The 16,082-nt window shown below is 38.5% G+C and overlaps 1 protein-coding gene and 1 non-coding gene across 8 annotated transcripts in view; both read right to left on the bottom strand.

Moving 5' to 3' along the window:
• IPCEF1 (interaction protein for cytohesin exchange factors 1) overlaps window positions 1–16,082 on the bottom strand; it is a 181,759-nt gene that overhangs the window by 18,401 nt on the left and 147,276 nt on the right. For all 7 annotated transcript variants that reach the window (XM_019412629.2, XM_019412631.2, XM_019412633.2 and 4 more), the window contains one exon: window positions 12,642–13,014. In XM_019412629.2, the coding sequence (XP_019268174.1) occupies window positions 12,642–13,014 (373 nt within the window). The remainder of the gene's footprint in view (window positions 1–12,641; window positions 13,015–16,082) is intronic.
• Window positions 6,836–6,938, bottom strand: LOC128777959 (U6 spliceosomal RNA). Its single transcript, XR_008423247.1, has one exon. It is a non-coding gene; the product is annotated as a U6 spliceosomal RNA (small nuclear RNA).

Raw genomic sequence — 16,082 nt, 5'->3', positions numbered from 1 at the left:
AGCTCAGTCCTTCTTACACAAAATAACAGGACTTCAACTCCCTTCACCACATACGGCACTTGACAGTCTATCTCATCCAGCTCACAAGGCTTTGCCAAGGAAGATGATAACTATTTTTATTCTATGGAGGGGGAAAAAAATGGAGAATCTCGAAAAACAGTAAGTGATCTTTCCAAAATGTAAATCAGCGATGGAATTAAGAACAGAAGTTCAATTCCACACTGTGCAGGCCCGTGAGTTTCTAGACCAGTCTTCTCAAACTTTAATAGGCAAACAATCACCCAGGGCTTCTGTTAAAATGCAGAATCTGACTCAGCCAGTCTAGCATGGCTTTGAGCCTCTCAATTATTAACAAGCTCTCAGGTGATGCTCAAACTGCTGGCCCATGGACTGTGCTCTGTGCAGCAAGGCGAGACTGTCACAAATTTGTCATGTAACCCCAGCTTCAACTCACTTTCAAGAGAAAGGGACTAGAGTTACAGTTGAAAAGTAGGGACTCATCCAGAAAGCAGCTCACCTACTTTTTCTCCGGGACCCTTTACACCTGTTAGACTAGCTCAGAATGTCTCAGGGGATCCAACTAGCAAACTCTCTCAACGGAGGTCCAAGTAATGCAGAGGTTTAAACTCTAGAAAGAAATAGGATTTTTTTTAAATAAGATCTTTCTTGGTGACATCAGCAGATGAGGCAAAACAACATCTTAACTAATGGTTAGAAGTTTGCTCCTTTCCAAGATTATGCCAGATGAATGCGCTGCTCTCTCCCCATCCTCCCACTTTTCCCAGCCTATTGTCTGCCTCTGACAGGACAGGCAGGCTCCTGGAGGCCCAGAATTTGGCTGTCGAGAACACTGTATGCAGATTATCCCTTTAAATGCAGTATTTTCAACTTTGCCTCCCCCACTATCTTATTTTTGGTGTTTCCTTGTGCTTTCTAGAGTGTGGTTTTTATTTTTCTATTTGGAACATACGTGCTCAAGGAAATTCATATGCCATATTTCATATCAGAATTTGAAAGCAAGCCTGTTTGAGACTGAAAAAGTCTATATGATGTCTCAAGGAAGACAATGTTAGCTCCCCACCACGAAATGCCTGGAAAGGTTTACGTAGAAAACGGTATTCCCTGCTTCATGTGCTATGTTCCACTATGTTCCAAGTGTTTGAGCTAGGCCATGGAAGACACTTGTTACAAAGAGACCAACTACATGCTTCTTTTGACATTATGTGTAGCTATTAAGACTGCAAATGTTATTTAACAGAACACCTATGGATGCGAACAGATTCAAAAACTTTCATAGGCTTCTTCTAATTAGTGATTCTGACAACTCTACATCATAGCAAAAGACTTAAAATAACACTGACAGACAAATTTGAATTATGTAACTAAGATACATCTGGATAACTCATTTTAACAGTAAGGACACTGCTAACCAAGAACATTACCACGGTATAATTTTGAGAGACAGACTGCCTATTTGCACAGCTGTTGCTGCTGGTGGAGACAGCCATCATGTATTGAGTTTTTAGTATGTAAAAGGCACTATATTACCTACTATACCAACATTATCTCATTAACTTTGTAAGGACCCTATGAAAAAAAAAAATTAGCCCTGATATGAAGGACTGTCAAGATATGAAAACTCTGACCAAAGCCACAAAGAGACAGACATAGGTTATGACCCCAAATCCGTAGCCTGAAACACTATGCTAGGCTAAATATATTTCATGAACTTTTTGAATAAAGCCCAATGAAGAAAGATTTCAAATCAGGCAATATACAGTCAATGAGATGACAGCCATCTGGACCAGGCAGACCAAGGCTCAGATCCCTGGTCCCACTATTCTGTCTTCCAAGCGAAAAATCCCCACCCAGAGCCTCTGTCTCTGAGGTAGTAGCCAGGATTTAAACAGCTAACACTGTTCTCACAGGGCCACAGGGCGCCAGACCAGGAAATTCCTAAGCTGCTCAGCAATGTAGGAGACAGGCTGTATAATCAGATTCTCTGCACAGGCATTTGAACTGAGCACCTGGGGATAATCCAGTTCCAATCAGGAGCCCGAAGCTGAATCATGGTTCTGGTAGTCTGGTTCTGTGTACAATAAAGAGAAAAGCATAGACATGGAGAAAAGAACATTGGAAGAAGGCGAGTTAGGAAAGAGGTGGTTAAAACAAAACAAAACAAAAACGATCGCAGGTGAGATAAATTTTTAAATAGAGAAATCAGACTGGGAAAGAGCATCCAAGTAGAAAACGGGTATTTTTACTTGTCCCCTTCAAAGCCTCTCACCTTTTCTTCTCTTGGGTATGTGATGTTTCTATTAAGTTAGGTGACTCAATACTTTTTTTTTTTTAATTTTTTTTTTTTCAACGTTTTTTATTTATTTTTGGGACAGAGAGAGACAGAGCATGAACGGGGGAGGGGCAGAGAGAGAGGGAGACACAGAATCGGAAACAGGCTCCAGGCTCCGAGCCATCAGCCCAGAGCCTGACGCGGGGCTCGAACTCATGGACCGCGAGATCGTGACCTGGCTGAAGTCAGACGCTTAACCGACTGCGCCACCCAGGCGCCCCGACTCAATACTCTTTTACCCTATTATTGCTTTTATTGAAAAGACAAACCTAGGCTACTGGGTGATCTTTAATGTTGTTCTTTTTTATTATTATAGCATCTTGTGGCAGTGATTTTTAGAAATAAACTTAAGATTGAGTCCATGTAGCTCTACATTCTTGAAACAAATATTCCATTTATTTCTGAAATGTATTCTTCCAATCATAAGAGCACTCAGGATTAGGTGAAATACTTAAAGCAGGCATCAAATTTTTATATCTGCTCACATCCTAAGAAAACAAAACATATTGGCATGCACACAAAAAAGGCATTTCCTTGGGATTTTTTTTTTCTTTTTAAAATATATTTGCAAGGTAGAGGTTGAATGGGAAATAAAAGGGGAAAATAGCTGGAAATTGCCTAAGATCAAGGATATAAATCCAGTGTACCATAGGTAAATATGTCAACCTTGGCTCCAAAAACTGCAGAGTCCATCAACCATGTGGGTCCATGATGGAGACAAGTGAGCACAAAATACAAAAATGGGAGGGTAGTGGGGCAAGATAAAAGAAGTTACCCTATTTTAATTTCACTAAGCAAAACTGAAGGTTTGGAGCAGATAAATGCTCTTACCTTTTTTAAGATGGAGCTCTCAAAAAAAAAAAAAAAGATGGAGCTCTCTTTTCTTTATCTCGATGATTACAGTCTAGTGTGATCTATAATTACTTGTATAACATCCTTCTTTTGGCCTTAGAGGAAATCCAGTGTACATATTTAGAGTTATGTATTTAAATATGGAGTTAAATCCCTCCCAGCAAACATTTTCCTAGGAAATGACACCAATTCTAAAGAATTGCAATTACACTTAGTTATACAAGAGACGGAATGTGCTGGAAAACTTGTAACTCAACCTTCATTCCACTTTTTCCCTTCCACTTCTGATCCATTCATTTACCCAATTCATCAAATACTCTTTGAATGTCCACTCTGTGCTAAGGCAGTGCATTTTAGAGACTAGGGATAGACTAGGCAAGAATCTTTTATGAATTTTATATTCTTATATTTTATGTGCACAATATACCCCATATGTATAATTTTTTCTGACCCCCCACCCCCACCCCCCACCCCCCACCACTCCATTGCTACCAACTTAGACCAGACCACCATCATTTCACTGTTTACATATTTCAACAACTACATACTGGGTGTACTGCAGCTTCCTAATAGCCATTTTCCATATAATGAAGTAATCTTTTTAAAACATAAGCCACACCCATAACACTCCCTAGGTTCAGTTCCTCCAAAATCATCCCATTGCACTTAGAACAAAATCCAAACACCTTACAGGACCCACTAGTCGTCACATAAGCCAGTTGCTGTTGACTTCTCCAATCCCTTCCTATGCTTCCCCTGCTCACTCTGTTCCAGTCACACTGGATTTCTTTCTGTTTCTTGAACCACATATTTTATTCTATTGCTAGAGCCCTTGAATTTTATTTTCTCTCTGTCTGGGGCACTTTGCCAGATAGGTTCCTTTGTCCCATTTGGCTTTCAGATCACCTCTTCAGGGAGGTCCTCCCCGACCAGTCATCTAAATCAAGGTCCTTCCTCCAACCCTATATACTCCTACTTTATTTCCTGAACAGAACTTATTCACCACCTGAAATTATCTTCTTATATTTACCTAATTATCTCCCTACCCTGCCATGATAGACATATTCACGAGATTGTAAATTCTACCCAAGAGGACTATTGTCTTTATTATAATTCACTAAAGTACTTCCAAAGGCCAATTGTGCCAGGAGGACAGTAGGTTCTCAATAAATATTTGTTAAGCATTATTTGGCCAAAATTTTCATTCTTGATCTCATTAGTATCCCCTTCACCTATCCTTCAATCAAATAAACACAATGAGCTAATTTTGAAATTGGATTCTTAAAAACTCAGTAAGTAAATTATACCTACTAAATTCCAAGTATCTAAATACGCCAAAAGTAAAAATATTTTTCAGCTATTTAAGCAAAAAAAAGAGAGGACACAAGTCACCAACATCAGAAATGAAAAAGGAGGACATCACTATAGATCCCACTGGACACCAAACAGATAATGAAGAAATACTATGAACAACTCTATGTCCAGAAATTCGATAACCTAGGTGAAATGGACTAGTCCCCTGAAAGACACAATCTATCATAACTAACATGAGAAGAAATAGATAATATGAATAGACCTGTCTCTATTTTTAAAATTGATGGGGCTCCTGGGTGGCTCGGTCGGTTAAGCGTCCGACTTCAGCTCAGGTCACGATCTCACGGTCCGTGAGTTCGAGCCCCACGTCGGGCTCTGTGCTGACAGCTCAGAGCCTGGAGCCTGTTTCCGATTCTGTGTCTCCCTCTCTCTCTGCCCCTCCCCCATTCATGCTCTGTCTCTCTCTGTCTCAAAAATAAACGTTAAAAAAAATTTTTTTTTAAATTGAAATAATAATTAATAACCTTCTGAAACAGCACAGGCCCAGATGGATTCATTGGTGAATCTACCAAACATTTAAGGAACAAATTATACCAATTCTCTACAATTTCTTTCAGAAGATAGAAGCAAGCAGATGGAATACTTCCTGACTCATTCTGTGAGGCCAGATTTACTCTCATACCAAAACCAAATACATTATAAAAAAGAAGACTACAGACCAACATGCCTCATGAACATAAGATATAAAAGTCCTCAACAAAATATGAGCGAATTGAACCCAACAATGTATAAAAAGAATTATATAACACAATCAAATGGGATTTATCCCAGGTATGTGGGGCTAATTCAATACCCAAAAATTAATGTAATCCATCACATCGACAGATTAAAAGAGGGGGAAAAAATCACATGATCCTATCAACATATATTTTAAAAAAGCACTTCAAAAATCTATGACCCATTTATGATAAAAAAAAAAACTCTCAGTAAAAAGGAAGTGAAATTTCTCAACTTGATATAGAAGATCTACAAAAAACCTACAGCTAACTTCATAAATGGTGAGTAACTTGAAGTTTTCCCACTAAGATCAGTAACAAGGCCAGGATTTCCCTTCTCACCACTCCTTTTCCACATTGTACTGAAAGTCCTAGCTAATGCAACACAAGGAAAGGAAATAAAAGATGTAAAGATTGGGATGGAAGAAATAAAACTTTGTTTGCAAATTATATTACATGACATTCTGAAAAGGCAAAACTGAAGATAGTAAAAAAGATCGGTGACTGCCAATGAGGTAAGGAGAGTAAGGGGTGGATAGGTGGGATACAGAAGATTCTTGTAGCAGTGAAAATACTGTATATGATACCACAGTGATGGATACATGTCATTATACATTTGTCCAAACCCACAGAATGCACAACCAAGAGGGAACCCTAACATAAACTATGAACTTTGGCTGATAATGATGTGTCAATGTGGGCTCGTCAGATGTAACAATATCCTACTTTGGTGGAGGGAATGTTGATAATGGAGGAGACTATGCATGTGTAGGGATGGGGCCAGATGGGAAATCTCAGTATGTTCTGCTCACTTTTGGTTTGAACCTAAAATTGCTTTAAAAAAAGATATAAGTCTACTAAAAAAATATTTTTCAATCTTATACTTACTATAGCTTGTGTAGTTTGAGGAAGATAGAACCTTATTTGCTTTGGCTTTAATTAGGAAAGCATAACATTGTAAGGAGAAAAATTAGAAATTAACAACAGAAGGATAGTGCAGGAATAGATCTCAAAGGCTTAAGATATTATCCTGATGAAAAGGTCTGCCTGGAAAACTGACCTTCGATTTGCCCAAGCTGCAAATTCAGACACGTGCTGGTATCATCACAGTTTCTTGCTATTGCTAAGTAGAGAGAAATGTATTCAAGGGTCTCCAGGATAGCAAAAATGGGCTAGGAATATAATTATAAAGACAAAACATGAATCCGAGACCATGAGGTAAGAAGCATTTCAAAGAAGTACCAAGGATTCTTCTCAGAGCAAATAGTGTATCTGCAGGTATATGTTCTCAAGAAGACATGTAGATCAGGGGAAGTCATGTTCAGCACTGTGCAAACATATCCCTAAGAAAGATTGCCACGGCCATTGTCATTAAGAAACCTACCATCTTTTTCTATAAAGACCATGGTTCCTCAAATTATGTCACTGACCTTTTGTCACTGATCTTTTGTGAATCCCATCCAGACAGCCAAAAACATATTCACTTTGAAATTTTCAAAAATATTTTGTGTTTGCGTAAGTTTTTATTTTAATTCTGGTCAACAAAAATATGGAACGTTTCATGAATTTATGCGCCATCCCTGTGCAGGGATCATACTAATCTTCTCTGTATTGTTCCAAGTTTAGTACATGTGCTGCTGAAGCACTCACTCTGAATTTTAAAAGCACTCTGCTAAAAATATGTTTGGTTGCAGAAGAAATTAAGTTAAATTACTCTTAAAATGGACTGTTTGCAAATAGCCAACAGTGAAAGTACTACATTATACAAACCGCATGGTCTAGTCAAAGAGGTACTCAGGACCTGCATATATTTACTAGGAAGAAAGATGTGAAAGTGAACCAACTAGGCAGTTAAGGAGCTAGCAAAGGTCAAACAAAATAATTCTAAAGAAAATTAAAAGAAAACTCATAAAGATAAAGCAGAATTTAATTAACTGGGTAATAAAAATAATATGCAATCAATAATGCCACAGACTTCTTTAAAGTAATAGAGCAAATAAACTTCAGGAAAATTCCGATCACACAAGTAACAAAAAGAAACGAAGCATAACTATTAGAGCGGACCAGCTAAAGTGGTCATCACATAAAGATAGGATAATTTATCTAGAAACAAAACAACTTCCAACTGTAAGGTAGGGAGACTAGTATAAGACAAACATGTAATTAAAAACCTTTTATTTCCACAACAGCAATAATAATTATTTTAAAAATGGAATAAAAGGATTCCATTCACAAATGCAAGAAAAATTATAAAAGGTCTAAGAACAAACTCAGTAAGATATATGCTAGACTTATAAGAAAAACCCTGTACTTAAAATCATAAAATGACCTGAATGGAGAAATATACCATGTTCATAGATGAAATGCCTCGATGATTTAAAGATAGCAAATTAATCTAAAAAGTTCAAGAAAATTTTAATCAAAATCCAAATGTGATTTTTTAAATTACACTTGAAAATCAAATCCAAAAAATTACCTGGAAGATCATGTAAAGGAGAGTAATGTTCTACTGAATAATAAAGCATGCTATAAAGGGAGAATCTAACTCCTCTACCATCAAAGCAGAAGATAAAACATCAGTAAAAGACTAGAGAGCTGCAGAAATAAGCCTAGAGAGAGAGAGACATAGATTCATGATTTATCCTATCATAAATATTTATCCCTATTTTGGGATCACTTCTCAAATTATAGTTCAAAAAATGGGATCCCTGGGAAATCCAGGGACCGAATCAAGTAATGGAGATACAAAGAGCAAGCACTCTTCACCTTGACAGGAGTAGTATAGAAACCCTTTAGTTTCTCCTTTGCTTCCCATTTCCACTGCCACCCCAGCTACTCTAAAAGTTTCCCCACTCTTCCAATTTCCTGTGTCCCCTTATGTTTCTACCCCACATTCTAAAGTAGACATAATTTTTCTAAAGTATTGTTTTCATTATATGAGTACGCTGACCAGAAACAATCATCCACGATCTACTGAAATTAACGACCAGCCCAGCATTCAACATCATCCAAATTTCTTTTCCATCCCTCTTTCTTACCCGCCCCCCCCCCCCCCGTGTGCAGACCCTCCCACCTGGATCACAGATTACTTAGATGTGACCTTCTCTATTTTGAACGCCTGCTCTCCTTTAAATCCCTCGAGTACCTTCTACCTCTCTGTGGCACTTACTTTGCTTTCTTTTGTTAAATAAGTCTTATTCCTCCCACTCTCCCCATCAGATGTTAAAATTTTTAGGCCAGAAGTTTTATCTTCTTCATCTGTGTCTTCCTGGTAGGACACGGTCATGAGTACATGTTAGGTAGTCAAAAAAATAAGGCTAAATTGAATGGACTTCAGTATCCAACGCTTTTTTAATTATCCTCTTGCTTCCTAAAGAGACATGCCACATCATTTCTACAGCAACATCTGAAGTAGCTAACTAAAATAATGTAGCATCCATCCTGTCTGCACTCAGATTGTGTAAAAATTTTGGTAATGTTTACTAACTCTTAAAATCTGGTTCATTTATGTCCCATTCTTGAGATGTCATGCATGCTCTAGTATGCCTGTCTCTTCACTAAAAATTCTTTTACGTCAACATGATGCCCAGATTGATTCTGACTGGCCTTTTACTTGACCATTTATTTACATAAATTGAGCGTTAGTCTTATTAGTGGTTATTCAGCTTTTCAGCATCCAGGGTGTGGTCACTCCATACCCTTTATGTAAGCATACATAAAATCGTCTCCACACTGTCAGCATAAAGTAAATAGAGACATACATGTGAGTCATTATCACAGAGGCATAAGTAACAGGCCAAGTAACGTCTCACAAAAGAAGGAAACGATACAGTGTAAAACCAAGCTGAGAGGACTATTCCACTGACCCCATCACCTCTTTTCCCACTGTGCTTTGTGGAAAGACTCTGTGGGGAATCTGGATAGCTCTGGAACTCTGGAACTCCCAATGCAGAAAGGCAGTAGGATGCAATTAACACCCTGCATTTTTTTATTAGCTCACACCACAGGGAAGAGATGTCTAAAAAGCCACTTAAATTCAGTATAAAATTCTAGCGACCACAATTGTAATTGCGTAACTGCAAAATATTTCTCTCATTGTCAAAATAAAAAGAAGGCTGCAATGCACGCTGTCTGCTTGTTTCAGGACGCAGTAACCTATAAGAATCTTTTCTAGGATACAAGCCTCATTCTCCAGCAAATGCATCTTGAGACTGCGACTTAATCTAAAATCCTAACTCCTGTTTTGGACTGTGTTGACATTCCAATCCCTGTCATAAAAACACCCTGAACAATATTTCAGACACAGCAACTTCAGGGCTTTCCCTTTTTTAATTGGCAGCTAAAAAGAATAATTTTTAGAAGCCACAGAAGTGAAAAGCTACCTTATTCTCCAACACACGTTAAAAAAAAAAAAAGCATAATATGCAGACTGATTACTCAACAGCAAATCATCACAAACGCAAAAAAAGACCTGGTCTCTGTTTCCATAGCAATGACTTTATGTGGTTTAACTCTTCTGGGAATTTAACCAAATCCCCAGCAGCAGGGGAAGATCATCAGCAAAAATTTTGTAACATATGGCAACTGCCAACACATCGGTGAGGGAAAAATACTTTTATTTTATCCTCCTTTCTACTGAGAGGAATACCTTCATGTCAAGAGATTTTGTCAGTCAATCTGCACTTAACTCAAAATTTAAAAATACCAGGTTTCTTCTTCCTTAGACTGAAAGAGACATTGGTCCCCAGCCAGCTCTGCACCCCCTGCACTCCCAGAATGACATGGACAAGAGCTGCATGCATCTTCTCATAACTCACAGGTTATTCGTCCTAAAGAAAAACTTAATCCGCAGGGTCATCTCTTAGCAAAGAATGCAAATGGAATTTTATTCTCTATTTTGCTTTTAAAGCCATCCTCATTTGGGGGTGGTGTGTGTGTGTGTGTGTGTGTGTGTGTGTGTGTGTGTGTGTGTGTGTGTGAAAGAGACAGAGAGAGACAGAGCACACGTGCACATGTGCATACATGACAGGTTTTAGTTCTACACATGGCCCCGTGAGTAAAGTAAGAGTTTTCACCTAGAAAATAATAGATGTGCTACTTTGCATGATTTTCTTTAGTTCAAGCAGCCTTGTATCTGGAAGCCTCTTCCAAGTATCAAATTAGAGGCCATCCAGTTCAAGATACTTAAATCCTCTCTTCAGCATATCTTTATAAGAAGAAAAATTGTGATCAATAGGTGATATGCAATTAAAACCCAATGAAAATGGTTGTCTCAGAATGAGGAAAAACCTCCAACGACAAGGAATGCACTACTTTCCAAGAAACCCATTCAATCTTGAACTGTTTTCAACATAAAAAAGAAGCTTATTTTTTTATTTTTTTTTTTTAGAGAGGGGGGCACACGTGCATGCAAGCTGGGTTGGGGCTGGGGAGGAAGAGGAGCAGAGAGAGAGAGAGAGAGAGAGAGAGAGAATCTTAAGCAGGCTCCACACTCTGCACAGAGCCCCACGCGGGCTTGATCCCATGACTCTGGATCATGATCTGAGCTAAAATCAAGACTCTCAACTAACTGAGTCACCCAGGTGCCCCAATTAAAAAGAAGTTTCTTACGCTCCATTTCAAACTACCTCCTTTTTACTTGCACCACTAGCCGCACAATCTGCATCGGTTTTTACTTCCAAGGAGACAGAGATTACGCCCAACATTTCTTCTACACAACAGCACCTCTGAAACCAGAGGCCAGCTTGTGTCTACTGTTTTCCATTCTTCAGAGTTCACTTGTGACTCCCCCTATACTCCTCATTGTTGTTTCCATTCTCCTCCTTGTCTCACTTCCTTCGCCTATAGACATAAGTTATTTCACCAATTACTTCGTTCACTCCACTTCTTTAAATGTAAAGTAGATCACAGGCCTAAAATTAGGGGTATTAAGCAAAAAATGCCATGAGTAGCCAGGCAGGTAACTCAACTGCGTGAAGTATCTTTGGATAAGGACACAGGGAGTGGTGACAACCATGGTGACTTGCCGAGTGGAGTCCCCAGCCAGAGCAATCCAATTTGTATTTTTCAAAATACTGTGTACACATACACACATACACACACAACTGGGCCTGCAGTTGTGATACTTGGCTCAAATTACCCTGACACCAAACGTTAAATTAATAGGGTATTATCTGGAGATTTGAGGACTGAAAGAAACTTTCCCTGATCAGGCTAGGGAAGAGGGGAGAGCAGCCATCTGTGTTTTCGGGCCACTCTAGAAATGTTATCCTGAGAATTTCACTGGTCAACTTTTTCTCACTAGTACACTGAAAAAAATACAAACCAAACTCAACATTCTCTCATTGCTCAGTATCTTTTGATCAGGTAAGCTTGTTTTATACCTGAATAAATAAATAAGGTACAGACTATCCAAAAAGATGCATCACGATTGAAAACAAACAAAAAAAAGCTTGTCTGAACAAAAGATAAAGACCAATTATCACAGAGTATTAAGGAAGTTCACATTATAGGGACGCCTGGGTGGCTCAGTCGGTTAAGCATCTGACTTCGGCTCAGGTCATGATCTCACGGTTTGTGAGTTCAAGGCCCACGTTGGGCTCTGTGCTGAGCGTTCAGAACCAGGAACCTGCTTCAGATTCTGCGTCTCCCTCCCTCTCTGCCCCTCCCCTGCTTGCATTCTGTATCTCTCTCTCTCAAAAATAAAATAACCATTAAAAATTTTTTTAAAAAAAGAAAGTTCGCATTATTAATTTCTACACTCCATTAACTCTTTCCTTTGCTAAGACTTAAATTATTTTATTTCGAAAGCATAAACTGTGCTCACCTTTGTGTTTGGAAGTTCTAGTGCTGCCTTCCAAAGTGCATGAAAGTTGTCTGTCTTCCTTTCAACCACACGGGCACCTTCAGAAGCCAACCAGCAAGGACCCAGACCTTGACTGTGGTCATGGTCCAGGGAAGGTGGCTCTCCATTTGTTTGGAGCCACAAAGACAATGTTATAAGTATCAATTTACAAAATCCTGATCTAATCACCACAGGCTCCAGAGCATAGGACATGGGACCAAAAAGGAGTCAAGGGTTTCCTCAGATTGGTGGGAAATCGCATGTCTCATACCTGTAAGCATTTGGCCAGTAACACTTACAGTGGGTGATTAATGGCCTTGAAGCTGGAATCTTCCACATACACTCCTTTTCAGAAGTAACCCCTGCGCTTAGCCCCACCTGACTGTTTAATTATTGAATTATCATTCATGCCTTTAAATGTTCTTTTTACAAATTAACCTTCGAGTTCCACATCTATACACAAATATTCACTCTCTAGAGAAGATTAAACAACTTCTTGGTTTACCTCTGTCCGCCATCTTTGATCCAGTGGGCTTGTCTGGGACACTAAGATGGTCCAGGTTGCTACTCAATGAAGAAGTGTCATCACTAGACAAAGAGTTCAAAAATTCACTTTCCGATGTGGCACAGCTGTTTTCCGGGGCTTTGCGACTGTTTGCCTCTGACGGTGCAGGTGAGTGAACATTCACGGCAAGTGTTATAGACTGTCCCTCATCGTCAGCAGCAGCAGAACTATTAACTATGTCGATCCAGGACTGTCTTTCTCTAGATAAGGAGGAGGCCAAACTGCTGTGTGTCTTTTCTGTATTTTCCAAGGAAGGGGAAGAACGTGACGTGTCGCTCAGTTTGGGTGAAGATGAAGATGCCTGCTGTGTAGCCTGTTTCACAAATAAAACCAAAAGTGAATAAAATAAATCATGATTCAACCAGCACTCTCTACTCTCCATTCTCAGTGAAGGTACCCCAGTGTGTCAAAAACAAATTATTAGTAACAAATCATTTTAAAAAACCATTCACACGTTTTGGGTTTTGTTTTTTGGTTTTTTTTCATTTGTCTTACCAACTATGATTCAGAATAAAAGCTTTTTTGTTCTTGTATTTAAAACCCCCCTTTCTGATACAGGAGTGCTCATGCATAGGGGCACTTGTACCCCAATGTTTATAGCAGCACTTTCAACAATAGCCAAACTACAGAAAGAGCCTAAATGTACATCAACTGATGAATGGATAAAGAAACTGTGGTTTATATACACAATGAAATACTACATGGCAATGAGAAAGAATGAAATATGGCCTTTTGTAGCAACGTGGATGGAACTGGAGAGTGTAATGCTAAGTGAAATAAGTCATACAGAGAAAGACAGATATCGTATGTTTTCACTCTTATGTGGATCTTGAGAAACTTACCAGAAGACCATGGGGAGGGGAAGGAAAAAAAAAAAAAAAGAGGTTAGAGAGGGAGGGAGCCAAACCATAAGAGACTCTTAAAAACTGAGAATAAACTGAGGGTTGATGGGGGGTGGGAGGGAGGGGAAAGTGGGTGATGGGTATTGAGGAGGGCACCTATTGGGATGAGCACTGGGTTTGGTATGGAAACCAATCTGATAATAAATTTCATATTAATAAAAAAATAAAAATAAACCCCCCCTTTTTTATTCAAACAGCTGAAGACACCACATTTAACTTTATATCTCGGGGATACAGAAATAGCTGCGATGACCTTGCACAAGACATTCATTCTCAGACTTCATGTGAGGATTATTAGTACAATCCCTTTTTGTTCTGTTTGAGTTAAGTTTGCTGTAAGGGAAAAATTACAATTTTTAAGCATCCTCATTATTTAATTTGAAGAGTCTTTAACAGATCACAGAAAAGTTCATTATGAAACTGTTACAAAGACTTGATAAAATACACTGACAGATAATTCATCTGTTTGTATTTTGTACTTCCATTAGTTGCCAAAAGGAGTGGGGTTAAGATTAAATTTTTTTTAATTTTTTTTAATCTTGATTTATTTTTGAGAGACAGACAGCATGTGAGCAGGGAGGAGCAGAGAGAGAGGGAGATACAGAATCTGAAGCAGGCTCCAGGCTCTGAGCTGTCAGCACAGAGCCTGACATGGGGCTTGAGCTCACGAACTGTGAGATCATGACCTGAGCCGAAGTCGGATGCTTAACCAAGTGAGCCACCCAGGCACCCCAAGATTAAATTTAAATTTAAATTCCATTCTACTACTTATGGATCTATAGCCCATGTTTAACTAACATGCTGGGGGTTCAGTTGTATGCTGTAATGTCTTCTTAAAGAAGATATTAAAAAAACTAAACTAGTCTAAAAAAAGAATCGAAAGAAAAATGTATGATATTTATATCCATGTGACAAGAACCAAGAACCATGATGCCATTTTCCAAAACCGATTTGTAGAACTTTGAATTCTCTGTTTTAGGATCTGAAAGATCTCCATAACACAATTTATCCTATCTTCAATGCTCCCTAGAAATGTAAAAAGCCTCTTTGGGGAATTCTTTGAAATACTGAAGGATATTTTGAGCAAAGACTAGATTGTAATCTATCACTGTATTCTCATTGATTGAGCAAAAAGTCTTGACAAAGGTAATTAAGAAAAAGAATTCAGAGAAAAAAAAGTTTCAGCAAAAGCAGACGCCAGACAGGAAGCAAAATACTGAGTGAAGACCATGGATGCAGACAAAGTACATATATTTAAGCCCCTCCAATATCATGGAGAATCACATTCTTTAGTACATGCCCAGCAACCACTCATAACTACATAGATGAAATCAAGTTAACTCACTAGCTCTTTAATAATTTAAAACCTTTAATAAACTTTCACCAAAAAAGACAAGAATCCATTTGCAAGCTCTTCATTCATTAAAAAGAAACCAAAAACTGTACCCAGACTATGAGAAGGGGGTTGATGATATAGGATCGTCTGAAAGCAGTTCCTAACACACAATGCAAGAGTGAATAACATTCTTTGGCAAAATGCTCATCTGTCCATGGAGAAAACATCAACGCAGCATCGCCAATGACTGCGTTGGAAAGGACTCCATTTATTCTGAGATTTTACCCTTGATTCATTTTGATGGTAAAATATAGGCCTTCCTTTTTGGAAAATGGTGATGGTAGATATTAGTTTTGTCTTTTTAAAGTTTTTTTAATGTCCTACATAGCTAAATAAAGATCTGGCAACCATATGTTGTTCCTTCATTTTTAATTTTATTGGTCAATAAAATCCAAAAATCTAGACAACAGAGACAACAGCGCTCTATGGGTCACCCTGTATCTCCAATGGCAGATGAGACAGAAAAGGCATCTTATAGTTCAGTTTTATTATGTCATCCTGTGGGATATACTATGTCAATCTCAAGCATTCAAAAGTCCAAAGAAGTGGTAGGAAAAAAAATTGCTAGTGAGAAGAAGCCAGAGAACAAACTAGGATTTTCTCCCCCAAATCTCAGAATCATTGTAACTAACTCAGAATGGTTGATTTTGTTCCCAACCAGGATGTCCCCAAGAACATATTGGGGACATTTTGCAGATTCTAAACTCTGTGTTCTGATGGGAACAGCCAGTATTTACCCAACGTGTGCCCAATTTGCTGAATACTAGACATACGTTGTCAAACAATCAATAGATCCACTTTTTAGTAGCATGACATTAAAACAGCCAGTTGAGATACTAACCACGTACATCTTATTTACAATGTATTTGCACAGACATAAAACTTCCCATTCAAGAATGTGTCAGTGAGTTGGGGAATCGGTTGCCTTAAATCACGGAGACGATTTAACAACTAAGAGATCAAAGATTTGCAATTCACGAAATAAAACCTTAGTTACCTAGAGGACAGAGTGCACACCGCCACCCCCCAAGCTGTCCGAATAAATGCCAAGACTGGTTTACTCATTAGAATGAGCTACAAAAT

The sequence above is a fragment of the Panthera pardus genome, unplaced genomic scaffold (genome assembly GCF_024362965.1).
Source record: "Panthera pardus isolate Hobbes unplaced genomic scaffold, ASM2436296v1 HiC_scaffold_17, whole genome shotgun sequence".
In the NCBI taxonomy this organism is placed as follows: Eukaryota; Metazoa; Chordata; class Mammalia; order Carnivora; family Felidae; genus Panthera; species Panthera pardus.
This window is presented reverse-complemented; position numbering and strand designations above follow the sequence as displayed.